The 15706-nt window shown below is 38.3% G+C and overlaps 1 protein-coding gene across 1 annotated transcript in view; it reads left to right on the top strand.

Annotated features, from left to right (window-relative positions):
* The first annotated feature begins 448 nt into the window (after positions 1–448).
* Positions 449–15706, top strand: part of NPC1 (NPC intracellular cholesterol transporter 1) — a 38516-nt gene continuing 23258 nt past the window's right edge. Inside the window, exons 1-4 of the mRNA XM_026670329.2 lie at positions 449–804; positions 13335–13457; positions 14727–14833; positions 15473–15648. Of these exons, the coding sequence (XP_026526114.2) occupies positions 709–804; positions 13335–13457; positions 14727–14833; positions 15473–15648 (502 nt within the window). The 5' untranslated portion in view covers positions 449–708. The remainder of the gene's footprint in view (positions 805–13334; positions 13458–14726; positions 14834–15472; positions 15649–15706) is intronic.

The following is a 15706-nucleotide window of genomic DNA, read 5'->3' as shown; positions in this document are numbered from 1 at the left end:
TTCAGCATATTTTTATAGCAACCCTAACAAGACTTAAAATAAAAGGGAAGTGCCTTCTGAGAGAGAGAGAAAAAAGGCAGAAACATTTGAGCAAATGCCATTTGGAATTCAATTATGCACGGGGGGGGGGTGTAAAATACCAAGACCCGTCAAGTTGAAGTAACCGGCTGCGAAGCGAAGGTGCAATCCTGGTATAGGTTCTCCTGCTGGACTAGAAGACCTCCAAGATCCCTTCCAGCTCATTCCTTCTATTCTAACCTAAGCAGCCAGAAGTCCGTCGGACTTACTTTTGAGCAGCTACACCCACAGGACTGAGCTCGGGAAACCGAACACTAAGCAGTGCCCGAAGAACTGGGCGTGTTTGTGGGCAGGGACGAAGGGCAGCGCGTGCCGGTGGCGTGATAACCAGAAAGCGTCAACCTCACGAGGCAAGGCCGGGCGACTCTCTGAGGAAGGCGGAGCCGACCGCCCCCGGCTGCCAGCTTCCACTCCGGAGGAGAGGAGGGGAAAAGTCGTCTCGGTGCCACCCCTCAGGAGGCTTTCCTTACGACCAGCAACGCCTCCACGTAGAAAACCCAGAGGCGAGGGGACGGTTCTTCCGGCTTCTCAGGCGTACTTCCTTCCGACTAATCGGCATAGCCTCGCCGGGGATTCTTAAAGCTGCCGGCAAAAGCGAGTGAGGTGGGGACTGCAGGAGTTTCTTCGGAGATGCGCGATCAGTTTACGCGACGGGGTCACAGCTGTGGGAAGCTCTGCGGCCCGGCCGTCTCTCTCGTCTTTCTACTGGTCCTTCTGCCCAGCGGGGTAAGTATGCGAGCGAGCAAAGCGAGCGGAGGGTTGCGTGAGAAAGGGCCAATCTGGAGACGGGTGCAGGTGCGGGTCCGGGAATAATCTTTGGAGCCTGACGGAAGGAGGGCAAAAGTGGCTTGGGCTTGTTTTAAGCGGGGGGTGAAGCCTGTGCCCCATGATGGGTTGGACATCCCCCCTCCCAAAAAAACCTCATTCTGCACCGACCCTGTTGGGCGGGAGAAGGAATGACCCCATCTGCTGGGGAGGCAAGTAGATGAGGTGGACATGCCTGCAGCTATGACTCCTGGTCCTTTATAAAGCAGGCTTTGGCAAAAGGCCTGGCTCTTAATGGCTGAGAATATTCCAAACGTCTTAAGTGTTTGCTCCAATATACATTGAACAAGACTTGTTCAACTCCCCCGCTTATTGGAGTCGCGCCCTTTCCCGGGTGAACGCCTATATAGAGCATTTGGTTTGAGGAATCCTTTTCGGAGTGGCAATTCTTGAAGATGGTCCTGGCTTTAAGGATTGTTGTCTCGGCAATGGCTCAGAAGCGGAAATTGGGCAGATAAAAATAACTTGGGGATTAAGGAACTGAATCAAAAACAAATGCTGCTAGCTTGATTCCGAGGGATAGGGTTAAAAAGAGTGATGCTGTTTTATGAGAGTTTTAATTATGGCTGGTTGTAGTGATCTGCAAAACAGAGGATGTGAGATGCTATAGATGTGGAAATTAGCAGTTATATATTGAGTTGGAAAGCAATTGAAACTGTAGCGATTTGTGGCTTATTGAAGTAGCAGCTTACTGTAATTGATTACTTACATAATTCAGCAGTGTACATGGCATCATATACATAGCAGCTTTAACTTGGCTTATATAGCAGAGACTGTTTACTATTGACAGTTGACTTTTTAAAAGTGACAATAGACTCATTGTATTCACTTCCATTTTTAAAAGGTATTGAAGTGTTCACAATATGAGATACTGAATCTCCCATAGAGATTAAAAATAGTTTAAAAATGCAACAGATAAATGAATGAATTGTAAATATCCAACTATTTAAGAACAATATTCTTCCATCATATAAACATGGGAAGTCATTTGGGGAACTTCCAAGATGTCACTTGGAAAAGCACCTAAGTAGGAAGGTAGATGGTCTGATACTGTCCGTATTTATTTTAAAACCAATATCAGGTTTACTACACTAGTGCTTAGGATGAACTTTCTGTGATATTCCAATGTATTTTGTATTTATGAGAATTTGAACACCGTGTATCTTCTGCATTTTGTCTCGAGTTAAATGCCCAATGGCTAGTTTTCCACAGGTAGTTGTTGACTTACAACCACAATTGAGCCCAAAATTTCTGTTAAAATATTTGTTTCGCTTGTTTTATGACTTTTCTTGCCACAATTGTTAAGTGACATTCATAAATTAGTAATCTGATTAAGTGATGGCTTCCCCATTGATTTACCTTGTCAGAAGGTTGCAAAAGGTGATCACATGAACATGGAGTTGCTGCAAAGTTCATAAATATGAACCAGTTGCCAAGCATCTGAACTTTGATCACATCATGTAATGATGAAAAATGCTCATAAATCATATTTTTCAATGCTGTTGTAACTTTGAATGGTACTAAATGAACTTTTGTAAGTTGAGGACTACCTATATTTGGTTTGGGCATTCTAGCAACAATAATTTTAGTTTAAGGTGCAGAGTAGAGTAGAATTGAATTCTTTATTGGCCAAGTGTGATTGGGCACACAAGGAATTTGTCTTTGATGCATATGCTCTCAGTGTACATAAAGGGGAAAAATACATTAATCAAGAATCATAAGATACAACACTTAGTGATAGTCATAGGTTACTAAGCAATCAAATCTTACTCGGAAACAAATAAAACAGTATAAATTGTAAAGATACAAGCAACACGGTTATAGTCATAAGTGGGAAGAGATAGGTACTAGGAAGGATGAGAGGAATAATAGTAATATTGTCTTAGTAAATAAGTTGACAGTGTTGTGGGAATTAGTTGTTTAGCAGAGTGATGGCATTCAGGGAAAAACTGTCCTTGTGTCTAGTTGTTCTGGTGTGCAGTGCCCTGTAGTGCGGTTTTGAGAGTAGAAATTGAAACAATTTATGTCCAGGATGTGAGGGGACTGTAGATATTTTCATGATCCTCTTTTTGACTTGTGCAGGATAAAGGGCCTCAGTGGAAGGCAGGTTGATAGCAACTGGTTTTTTTCTGCAGTTCTAATTATCCATTGAAGTCTGTGTCTGTCTTGTTTGGTTGCAGAGCCAAATATTTACAGATATTTTTTCTTCAAAAATTTGATTTATTTATATTCCATATTTAACTGCTTATTTCCCTCAGATTACACAGTCCTCAGAAAAGCCTTTTCAATTTGTTACAGGCATAATCCATAATCTTTTCCCTTTTGTTATACTTCAGAATTATATGGGCCGATAATGAAGGTACTCTGTGTAGGTAAGAGCGTTCTCCCATTTTCCTGCTTCTGGAAGAGATGTTCACCTGCTGGAAGATAGCAGTAGACTATTCTGTTGGAGTGATTTGGAATATATTTAATTTTGCCTTTTTCATCTTCCTCTAATTTAGTACATTAACGTATTCATTTGGTCAATGATCAGTGATTAATTTCCAGAAGTTGGTTATTAGCATATGTCTCTCTGCAGATTACTTAGCTCATCCCAGTATTAAGGAAGATGGGACATGCAAGGTAAGGAAAGGATATGATTTAAGAGGAAAATTTCCAATAAAAAGCAAATTATTTCAGTGATGATAAAATTTAGTTATAGAGGATCCTTTCCTGTTATGTATCCATAATGAATTCAAAATGATTAAGAATGAGAGGACTGTTTCAACCCAGTTTATGGACTTCAAGCTGGAGTATAGATGTTACAGTTAAAGATGCAGTTTTTTTCTCATCATTAGTTCCATGCTGGGTGAAACTTTAAAGTTCTTTATGTGGTTCATTTCTAAGAGGTAATCCCACATGAGTAAAGTTGATTTCTAGGAGTTCTTCTATTACAAACTATGCTTGTAATCTGTAAAGGAGTAAAACAGATTTTCTACATATTCATGGAGAGGAAAAGGAGGAACAACTGGAACAGACAGTAACTAAATGCTTTTATGGAACTGGCAATATTTAATGGAAAATTCCTTTTACTGAAAGAGTAGTGCATATGAGAGGTATATTCATGATTGTATGGACTCAATGGATATTTGGCCATTATTTTCAGTGAGCAAACTAGTATTGTTTTGAATCAAAGATACCTTGTTCTGCACAGTTTTCTCCACCTACCTCTTCTGCTTTTTATATGAACTATTTTGTGGGATTTCTTTGTAAAGGGACATTACTAAAAATATTTTCACCAATGTACATGTAATGCAAGCTGCAGAGTGGGTGAAGGAATTTTCTGTGGTCAGTGCATTTGGGGAAATGGCTCAATAGATACTTGGGACTCGTATTTTAGAGCCTAGGCCTACTTTTTAACATCTCAGTTGTAATAAGATGATAATTGTGCGTAGTAAATTTTGATACAATGGCCTTGAGAAAAGACATACAGATAGATCTTATTTAATTAGCCTTTGTTCAGTAAATGTTTGAACTTGTGCTGAACAAGTAATAGTTACAGTCAGTCCTTGACATTCTGCATCATGATCTGAGCATTAGGCATCCAGCCCAGATTTCAGACCATTGTAGCATCCTGAGGTTATGCGGTCATGATTTATGGCCTTCTCTGCTGGTTTCACAGAATTAAAGTCAATTGGGAATACGGCAGAAAGTCAGAAGTCGCAATCATGCGAGTTCCTTGTTTAATGACACTTGTGGTCCTCACTTAACAACACTGACTAGGAATTGGTAGAATTGCCATCACAAAGCAGTGCAGTCCTATATCATCATGATATCAACATTTACAACTATATGTCGTAGAGATGGAAATTCTGGTACAATTTGCTGTCGTTAAAGAGTACTATCTCCATTGTTTCTTTTACCTATCTGCATTTTGATTTTTAACTATTTTGCATGCATAATTTCTTACCATCGTCAGAATTATCATGGTTCTTTAAACTTGGGAGGAAGTGATGCACGTCCATGCTGCTTGTCTTCATATATAAACTTGCACTTCTTTTACTGGGACATGTTGTATAACACTAGACTCATATACTTCATTTTTAAGGCTGTATTTAGCAGACTTCAACAGACTTCAGCTCAACTCTAGCAAGACTGAATGGTTTGGAGGTTTGAGGGCCTCAGATTCCAGAATGTCAGAGATAGTTCCTACAGGGGGGAGCTGATGTAATGGACTACAATGAAGCTTTAGTTTTCCAGGAAGGAGGGGACACATTCCAAAAAGAGGGATGAGACAAGAGGCAGCATAACCTGGAGCTTGATAAGAGGAAGAGGAAGAGAGTAAGGATAGCCACTTCCTAGAATCTCCCAGTTATATCCATTAGAGTGAGAGTAATAAGAGTTTAGTCTGGCAAGATTCTGTCTATTGTGTGTAAGCAGATAAAGAACTGAACTCTGGATGAATTGTTTTACATTGTTCTTGAGCTTAGTCTGACACAATTATTTTGATGCTGGATGAGGTTGGATTGTTCCAGACAGACCCTGTGTACTATCCTGGGGTTCTTCTGCTTGATGAGCAGGTGCCAGTGTAGCTAGGAGGACCTTTGAACAACTTCATATTGTGTGCCAGTGGGAGGCTCTAATCCCTGTCACTTGTACCGTTGTCACCAGGGATGGATTCTATCACATATTCTAGATGGGGCTGTCCTTGAACATCATCCAGAAATGCACTTCTTGATCACCTCACATTGCACCTCTGCTCTGCAAGCTGCATTGGTTGTCAGGTAGCTTTGGGGTTCAATTCAAGATATGGTTATGACCTATAAAGTTCTAAATAGCAAGCATCCAGTTTCTTTGAAGGGCCACCTCTTCCTGGTTAAATCTAGTTGTCCCAACAGGTTCAGCAAAAGAGGCATGTTATGGGTCCATCTATCAAGGAATGTCATATGATGGACCCTAGAAGAGAATCTATTTTGCCACAAAACCTGCCCTTTGGAACATTGTTCCCCCAAGGTTAGACTGATTCTAACCCTGCTGGTCTTTCAGAAGGCTAAAGACATGATTTTGACATTTATTTATTTGTAAAATTAGTTGCCCATCTTACCAACTCTGGGAGGCCTAAATATTAAAAGATAAAACCTTACAAAACCCAATGAATTTAATATAATACTATAAAAATCCAGATAATCAACCTAGCTAAAAGATGGGGAGGGAGGAAGTAGGTTCAGAAGGGGAGGGGGTGGGGTCTATTATTAATCTACCAACTACCCCAATGGATGGTTGAATATGAATATGTTAACAAATATGTAGTTAAATAATTTGCCAAGCATTTACTTGTATTTATTCAAAAGGAAGACTAAACCAAATTTACGACAACATCTACTTATCCCTGAAAGATGAGTAGGCACAGTCTTATTTTCTACTTTAAAAATAGTGAAGTATACATTATGTCAAAATTTCTGATTTGTCAACCTTGAATTGCTGATTCCTGAAACTAATCTATCATCCCTCCCAACTAAGCCAGAGAAGAAACATGAATAGATGAAATCACTCCACTATATTCTGAGACTATATTAACAATCTTGCAAGTCTGAAAGTGCAAACATCCAGCTGCCATTTTTAACTGCTTGATCCATTTGGGAGGGCCCTTCCTATGTTCTTTTCTTTGACTGTTAAGCCTCTATAGTGCTGGCATTTCTTGATGTTTTCTCATGTGTGTACTAACAAAGTTTGACCTTGCTTATCTTTTGTGAGATGAGCCATAGTCAGTTGAACACTGCCTTTGCAAACATGATAAAGACATGAAGACCCAAAGAAATACAAATTAAATTCTAAGTAGGTTTTGTGTACATTCGCAATTTTGGTTAGCATCCTGGCTGCAGGGCACGGGAATATCTGGCTTTGACTAGTCCTAGAATATTTGATAACCGCATGTTCTACAATAGTGGCATTTAAATAGGAGCATTTCTGGGGGGGAAATGAACTAATTAAAATGATTCAAAAGAAGACATATGGAAAAACCAACCCTTCCACACTTTTCAGATATCCAGTGGAAAACCACAGAATAGATTGCTGGTTTATTGTTATAAAACTTATATTCAGAAATTAAAGATGTTTTTTTCAAAAGGGGGATCAAATCAGAATGTCTTTATATAAAATATAACCTTACATCATACAGTATATTAGTATAATTTTTCCTCCTTGGATACTTTGCAGATATAATGGTGAAATAGTAAACAAGGGAGCTAATACTCAGTGATATAAGTGATCTCTGTAAGATACCAATGAAGTTGACTGTGTATATAGGTAGTCTTCAAGTTACAACCACAACTGAAACCAGAATTTCTATCACTAAGCAAGACAGGTGTTTAGTGAGTCATATACAATTTTATGGTTTGTTTTTTTTTGTCATGGTAAATCACTGCAGTTGTTAAATGAACCATGTAGTTGTTAAGTAAATCTGGCTTCCCACATTTACCTTGGAAGGTTGCAAATGGTGGTCACACATGACTTCAGGACACTGCAACCATCATAAATATGTGTGGGTTGCCAAGTGCCTGAATTTTGATCATATGATCATGGGGCTACTGTAAGAGTCATAATGTGAGAAACTGCTGTAGTCACGTTTTTCAGTGCCATTGTAACTTCAAATAGCACTAAACAAATGGTTGTAAGTTGAGGATTACCTGTAATAGGAATGGTAAACCAGTCATTCCAAAGATAAACTGGGCATTTTTAAACAGGTGTTTGTACAATCCTGGTCAAAAAAATTCCATTAAAAGGTATCAGAAACCACAACATATATATTGATCTTGATCAACTAAGTCCACTTTGAATTCCTTTTGTTTACTTTTTATTTTTAATCCTGTCAAATAGTGTCCCACAAGTTGATACCTTATCATTTTCTCTTTGGTTTTTTTTTCCCAGGAACAGCTTGATCAGTTTAACCATTCTTTTTGAAAACCCAAGATAAGAAGGCTTTTCAAAGTACTTTCTTATCATCTGCTTAACATCTCTCAGAGGAAATATTATTTCAAGTCCATCTAGACCAGGGGTGTGAAACTCAAGTCCCGGGGCCCAGATCCAGCCCGGGGGGCGGGATACTTAGATCTGGCAGCAAAGGACCGGTCTGTGGTGCTTCTGCCAGCAAAAATGGGCTCCTGAGCTCAGTTTTCAGCTACCACTGCCGCCTGAAAGCCTCTGACAGTGAAAATACAGCTCAGAGGTCTCAGCCAGTCCTTGAGTACTGAAGATTTGTCCTGAAATGAATACAAACTCCAGCTTCTTCATAGTGCAATGGTGGTGTATTCATTAGCTCAGCAAACAACAAACACTCTTCTCTGACAAGAAAGGCTAAAAGCCAGGCAAGGTTAGAGTTGGGTTTGAGTTTGCTCCCTTTCCTTTTATCACCATTATCATGAGACACACCCCACCACACCCAGGCTTATACGTAGTTCTGGCTACGCCTAACCCATTATCCCTAAATGCTATTAACCCTATAACATGTCTATCCTACCCTATTCCGACCCTTACTAACTGATCCCCACCTGGTGCCACCTTTATCATGTTTTAACCTAAGTGTGATGACCTGGAGTGTATCAAAAATATAACAAAAACCAAAATGTAAATAAAGGTCCTTTGATGTCTTCAACTTGGCTTCACTGTTTAATTGTTCACAGTTGAAGATTAAACTATTTTCAAAATAACATTCCAAATGAAAGAAATACAGTTCAAATTCAAAGAACAGATAACGAAGCAAAAACCGCACTGAAGAAAATTCCACGACAGACCAGGATAAATAATTACAAACTTCAGGAAGATAACCAGGTATAGTCCGTTGGAAGGACGCCAACCAAGATAAACCTCATCCAGGAATAAAACACTAATTTGTCTCCAGCGTTTGTTAGCATGCAGGTCCAAACTCTTATGCAGATCTCACACCTGCAACCCATGAAGAGGATCATGGCCCTCTCCTCCCAAGTAGACCATGTTTTTCCCTGATCCTCTCCTCCCTGCGTGCCCTAGGATGGATAGGGGATGGGCCTGGTCCTCCTCTGACTGCTCAGCCAGCCTCTCCCAGTCTCCTCCACCACCTCTGGAGCCACACTTCCACTCCGTTGGCTGTTCCTCCTCCCCCTCAGAGTCAGTCTCCACCAGGGGCATGACACTAAGGCTTAATTACCACCTATATGTGCCCCAACCCCCTTTCACAATATGCACCACATCAATATATGAAAAGAGCCATTCCAGCCCTGCAGTCACTTCAGACTCCATATTGCAGTCCTGCAGTTGTTGCAGAATCCATCCTCATCTCTGCTGAGTCATTCCAAAGCCATCGGCCAGCACACAAGCAGAAATACAGATCTGGCAGCAGTAGAGATAAGGTGACATGGCCAGCTGACTGGCTGCGATGCATATTCAGAGCTGATGGTCTCCTAGTGAACTTGGAGTCTGACAGGAGGGCTACACATGAAATCTGCTGGAGATTGCTAATTTATAATCTCTTTTACAAGGAAACAAACTTGTGATCATTTTCCTTTTCTTCTTCCAAGAAGAGTTCCAAGGAGCTGATTCATACAGTTTTCACTTATGGTGGTTGGCCCTATGACAGCTGAACTATCTTCAATCTGCCATGCTTTCCAAGAAATGCCCATGATTAGTGCAATCCTTAAACACACTTTCAAATACCAGTACGCATTTTTGCTGAGGAAAGAGACCCAAGGTTCAAAGAGTATTGGCTGCCTAGATGCTGAGTTAAAGTTTCAGTGATGAGCGTAATCTCTTTATCAGCTTTTTAGATTTTGCAATTTTCCCTTAGCTTGTTGTTTCTACTTAAAGAGCCCAGTTCTCTGGCATGCTAAGACAAGGAAAACAGGTTCATGATAGCTTTTTCCTCCCCTCCCATTGGGCAAAATACTGTTATCAAGCAATAACTTAATGTGATATTTATAAGATGTCTTCCTTTGATAAATCTTTGCATGGTACTTTTTTCTCTCCAGTTATGCAATAGCAGGGTGTTTTAAATACAGGACGTTCCTCGTATTTATCCAACTCCCTTAAAAAGTAGTTTAAGTGTCTCCAGTATGTTTAGAAAGAGGAGATAAAGCTGAGAGGTTGAAACCAGAACAAATGAACAAAAAGCAAAAAGATTTTTTTTTTTGGAAGGGAACCACTGAGTTTGGGGAAGGAAACCAAGGGTACTCAAGTTGAAAATATGCTGTGTTTTTTTTCTGGCTAAAGGAGGGGTATTTGTTTGGTTGTGGACAGCTGTTGCATCATGTGGTTTGAAGAAAGGGCAATAGCAGAGTCATTGATCCAGAACTAGCTAATGGAGAGAGACATATTCCTTAGCCAAGAGCTCAATCCTAGGCAGCACTTGAGAACCTGATCTCTTTGAAAGCAGCTGCATTCCAGCCAGCACTATTTAAAAAGAAGGCAAACTTTTGGGATTCACAACTAAAATAATCATAGGAACAGGGAAGTTTTATGAGAAACTTGAATAGGAGAGATGGCCTTCACTTCCATAGAGTTGAGTTTAGTGATTGTTTAAGAAAGCCAGAGCTCTAATTCTGTTAATGGGTAATATAAGGATATCTTTTCTCATGACCTCAATTTGCTTTAGCTGTCTGGTTCTATTTGGATTTCAATGGACCTGAATCTATTGGTACATACTTGATATTCCCACAAAATTCTCACTGCCTTATAAATCTAAATCCCTTTGTTTGGTTCTATTCCATGCATTGCATCCATGTGCTTTAATTGTTTGGTGGCTTTCCATTTGAACAGGTAGCATTTCTGAACAGGCTAGTTTGTCAGTTGTGAATTTCATTATCACTGACAACCAGAATTTGGCTTCCAGGGTGGCCATTTTTTTTTAGGACATTTTAGTTTCATTGGTGATAACATGGAGCACAGTTGTTGCCGACCCTCCAGCATTACCTAGAGCTTTATCTAAATTGTAGTAGAAAAGCAAATCACCATGGGGTCTATACGCCTGCCACATACCAATCTCTTTGTATTTCCAATGTCTGAATCATTTCCAATTGAAAGTTTTCTACCTCCAGAGCAATATCCTTGGTACATGAATAATATCTGGATCTCTCCTTCAGTAACACTTGATTTTCTTTTAAATGATGTCTTTTCCAAGATCTTGGTTGCCCTTAATTGCAAGAAAACTAACTACTAAGTATATGTAGCAATCGCATCCCTGAAAGTCTCCTTTTTCTACGTCAGTGGCATTTCCTAAAGTTTCCTATCTTAGTTTAATTTGTTTACTGAAAATCAAGAGCTCACTATTTTAAGTACAAATCTGTAACTTACGTCCAACTTGCAGATACACATTTGATGTTTTATGCTATAACTGGAAAGCACCTTTTCTCTTGTGGGCTTTCTACCACATACTTTGTATTATTTATCTGAGATTTCAAACTCACAACCCACAGGCTATGTAGGTATCCAGCTCATTTTTAAAAGCTTTTTTCATCCCACCTTTTTAAAATATATAAATAACTCAAGCCAGCTAATTAATATTCCTTCCTTCTTCTACTTTTCATACAACAACAACCTATGAGGTGAGTTGGCTGAGAGAGTGTGTGACTGGTCCAAAGTCATCCAGTCAGTTTTTCATGCCTAAAGCTGAACTCTATAGAATGCTCCTGGTTTTTAGTGTGGAGTCTTAACCATTGGACCAAACTGGCTCTTTTGATGCAGCTGGTGCTTTTTTTTTCTTCTGTTCGGTCATGCCCGATATTTAGACATTGCCTGGACAAGTCCCTGCAGTTTTCTTGGCAAGTTTTTTCCAGAAATGGTTTGCCATTGCCTCCTTCCTCAGGCTGAGGGAAAATAACTGGCCCAAAGTCACCCAGCTGGCTTTGTGCCTTATGTAGGACCAAAACTCATAGTCTCCTGGTTACTATCCTGATGCCTTAACCATGACATCAAATTGACCGTACCAATCTTGGAAGGCAATAACTGAAAGTATGCAGCTTGCTGATCTTTTTTAAGCTGACAAATAAGCGGCGCAAACTTTTGTCATCAGGTAGGACAATCCCAAGGGATATTTGCTGCTGTCTCGGCTGTAGTTCCTCCTTGTTGTAACTCTAGAATGGGAAACATGCCTTTGACCATGTGGAGAGCAGGCTCAGTTGTAACTATACTTCAATCCCTGCTGTAAGTTGTGGGGAGCCATCAGTCAACCACACAGACACAAAGTCTGCATTTCATTCTAGAGCTGTAATGAAAAGGATTGAAAAGGAATGAAAAGGATTACAGGCTTAATTGTGATGGCATCTCAGTGCCAAGTTAGAAGTGCAGCCATCTCTTAGGGAGTCCTGATCTCTTGCCTTAAGGTCATAGCAAGGAGGATTAGTGCAAGGGAAACATACCCCAGTCCAGGCTATAATAATCTTTGTTTCTTCAGTCTATGAGACTCCATCAGGTATTTTCCAAACTTATTTTCCAAAGCACCAGAGGGCAGGACAAGAAATAATGGATGGAAATTAATCAAGTAGATAAGCACCCTAGAATTAAGGAGAAACTTCCTAACAGGACAATTAACCAGTGGAACAGTTGTGGGTGCTTCATCACTGGAAGTTTTTAAGAAGACACTGGACAGTCACTTGTCTGAATGGTATAGGGTCTCATGCTTGACCAAGAGGTTGAACCAGAAGATCTCCAAGGGCTCTTCCAGCTCTATTCTAATAGATTGGCCAGGTAGAAGAAAAATCCCATTTAAAGCTTTTTGTTATGGGGAAAAATGGGGAGAAAAGAGCACTTTTACCCCACTTTGACCTCCTGTATTGAAAAAAAGCAGGTTAAACAAATAAAAACAGGAAGCAATGGTAGGATTTGGCCAGCACCAGGTTCTTCATACAAGAGTCATCCATCAGATATCTACCTTTAATGTTATGTCGACCCTGTCTACAATTGCATACATTACTATAAATCAAGTAGAAACAGAGAAACGATGAAAAATATAGGAAAGTTGTCCTATAAAGTATTTTTAAAATACATTTGAGTTCAATGGTATACAACAATACTTTTTTCTTCATTTTTGATTCACTGGAGGCTTTTGTATCAGTATACAAAATGGCTTCTCCTCAGGTATTCCTCAAGGTGATTTCAGTTTGAGATCCTTTTTGTGTTAAATATTGGTGCAGAAGTTAAATATGCAGTATTTGTTCCATGTTCCTAATGCCATATAGTTGTCTGATTTTGAAACTCAGAGAATTTTCCCAAGCATTCTGTGATGTAGCATATTGGAACCCTATTACACTAAATAATAGAAATACATAGACTAAATAGAAATAGCTTTCTTATATCCGCTGTTTAGTCAATTTAGCTTTGTATTTTCATTTATGAAATAATCCACCATATTACTTTTTTTGTAGATCTGCTTCTTGACCAATTAATATGCATCAATTTCTTCATTATTCTTTTCTCCTTATCTGTAGGCATTCTCAGACTCTTGCATATGGTACGGCGAATGTGACATTTCTTCTGGAGACAAAAGATATAATTGTCAATATAATGGTTCAGCAATACCACTACCAAAGGATGGGTATGATTTAGTGCAGGTATGTCTTTGATTAATTACATTTTTATTAAAGGATTCTTAAAAATAAATCTTTCGGAAATGAGGTAAAATATTTGCTTATGCTTTCCTAATTAAAATGTTTAAATGTTCCTTAGTACAAGTAATCAGCATGCAGATAGGCTAATAATAAACCATGGTCTTGATTATTTAAATTAGTTCTCTGTGCTTGGTGTTATGTAGTTTCAGAACTTAGTCTTAAGAATGTATCATTCTATCTTTGAGAATAAGAAATATTCTAGGACTAGTACAGATAATCCTTGGCTTACTATTCATTCATTCAGTGACTATTCGAAGTTACAATGATACTAAAAACTATATTTACAAATAGTTCTCAAATTACATCTGTCATATCATGTGACATCACATTTTACAACCGTAGCAGCGGTAGTCCCAGCAGCCCCAGTTGCTCTCACAACTTGAGGACTACCCATCAGGACATCTGGAATTATATTGTGAATGCTCAGTCAAATGCAGTTATCTTAAGACAAATGAGTGATGTTCCTTCTCATCATCCACTGAAGCCCACCAAGTGATTTTATCAGGTTTATCACATAGTTATTTGTACCACTTTGCAAAAAGTTTGTTAAAAAAAAACCACCCTCCTCCCCCAATAGGTGAGATAGAAAGGTTGGCATATTTCCGTAGCAAATGCCAAGGGACTTATCTGCAGGCATATTTGTGCCAAATAGCATCAGATATTCTGATTTACCTACATAGGTAGACTATCTTATGCCTTAACAGTTCTATTTGTAAAATAATGATGACTGTTGTATTTCCATATTGTAAGCTGGAAATACAGTGGATATAAAAAGTCTACACAACCTGATTAAAATGCCAAGTTTTTGAGATGTAAAACAATCAGACCAAGATAAATTTGAACTTTAATTAGTTTAATTATTGGCAAGTGTGTATTGACAACTGTTTAACATCAGTTTAAATGTGATTAGTTACTACTGAAAACAGCCACGTCATATTTATGCAACCACACTATTGTAAGTTTTTTATTGTTATTTTTCCCCTCTAAAATATTTCAGTTTGTTTTTCAATTGAATTGTACAACTTACATGTTATATTCGAGATGTAAAAAATTCTGAAGTTATTAATCTTGGTCTGATTTTTTTACATCTCCAAAACTTGACATTTTAACGAGTATATATACTGTATATCGACTTTTAATACCCACTGTTGTTGAAATCATTGTTTTGTCATTTTAGCAATATTTCTTTAAATATTCATTTTTTTTCTTAAGGAACTCTGTCCAGGTTTTTTCTTTGAGAATGTTAGCCTTTGCTGTGACGTACAGCAACTTCAGACTTTGAAAAATAACCTGGAACTACCTTTACAGTTTCTTTCCAGGTATGTGGAGATATAGAGAGATTGTATAGATTATTTTAAATAAACTGTGGGAGATTAATTAGGCATTCTGTTCATAAGGAAACACAAAGGAATGCCTCTTAAAAACTCAATATTATTTTGGTCTTTAACTGTTTTAGAAAGTGTTGATGATAACAGACTTCTTACCCTTAATATTAAATCACTTCCAATAAACTGAATTACATGAAGTGGTTATGTAACAGATGTGTTTTTGATTACTTTTTCACATTGAATTATATTGCGCAAGAATGTATTTTGGTTTCACTATGCATAGAAATACCATAAAATAGCCTCTGAGACCATAGGCTGTATATATCTTCACTGTTATGTGAGATTAATCTGCATGAATAAATAGTAATTAATGCATATGGACAAATATACGTACTTAAGTCTAGTATTTTATTGTATTACCTTGATATTATTCACATATGAAATATTTGTAGGCTTTCGGTAAATTATAGCTATAAGATTTATTAATTTTTGAAATTACACATTCCAGAAGTTTATTATTAATTTAAATTTAAACATTTGTACAATAATATTACTTTCTTCTCAAGAGAGAATATATGTGAGCTTTATTTTATTAACACATACTACAACATCAGTATTACCTCTCTTCAGGTGCCCGTCATGCTTTCATAATTTAATAAATCTGTTTTGTGAGATAACCTGTAGCCCTCATCAATCTGAATTTCTGAATGTTACTCAAACAAAGCCATATTCTGATCCAGTTACAAAAGAAAATAAAACCAACATCGTAGAGGTGCAATATTATATTGGACAAAAATTTGCTAATGGTAAGAAAATATAAATAATATAGTACAGTTAATTTTTTTCATTGTCTAGATTTATAAA

The sequence above is a fragment of the Notechis scutatus genome, chromosome 3, assembly GCF_049901735.1.
Source record: "Notechis scutatus isolate UNSWTSFEM ecotype Mainland chromosome 3, rNotScu1.2, whole genome shotgun sequence".
NCBI lineage: Eukaryota > Metazoa > Chordata > Lepidosauria > Squamata > Elapidae > Notechis > Notechis scutatus.
This window is presented reverse-complemented; position numbering and strand designations above follow the sequence as displayed.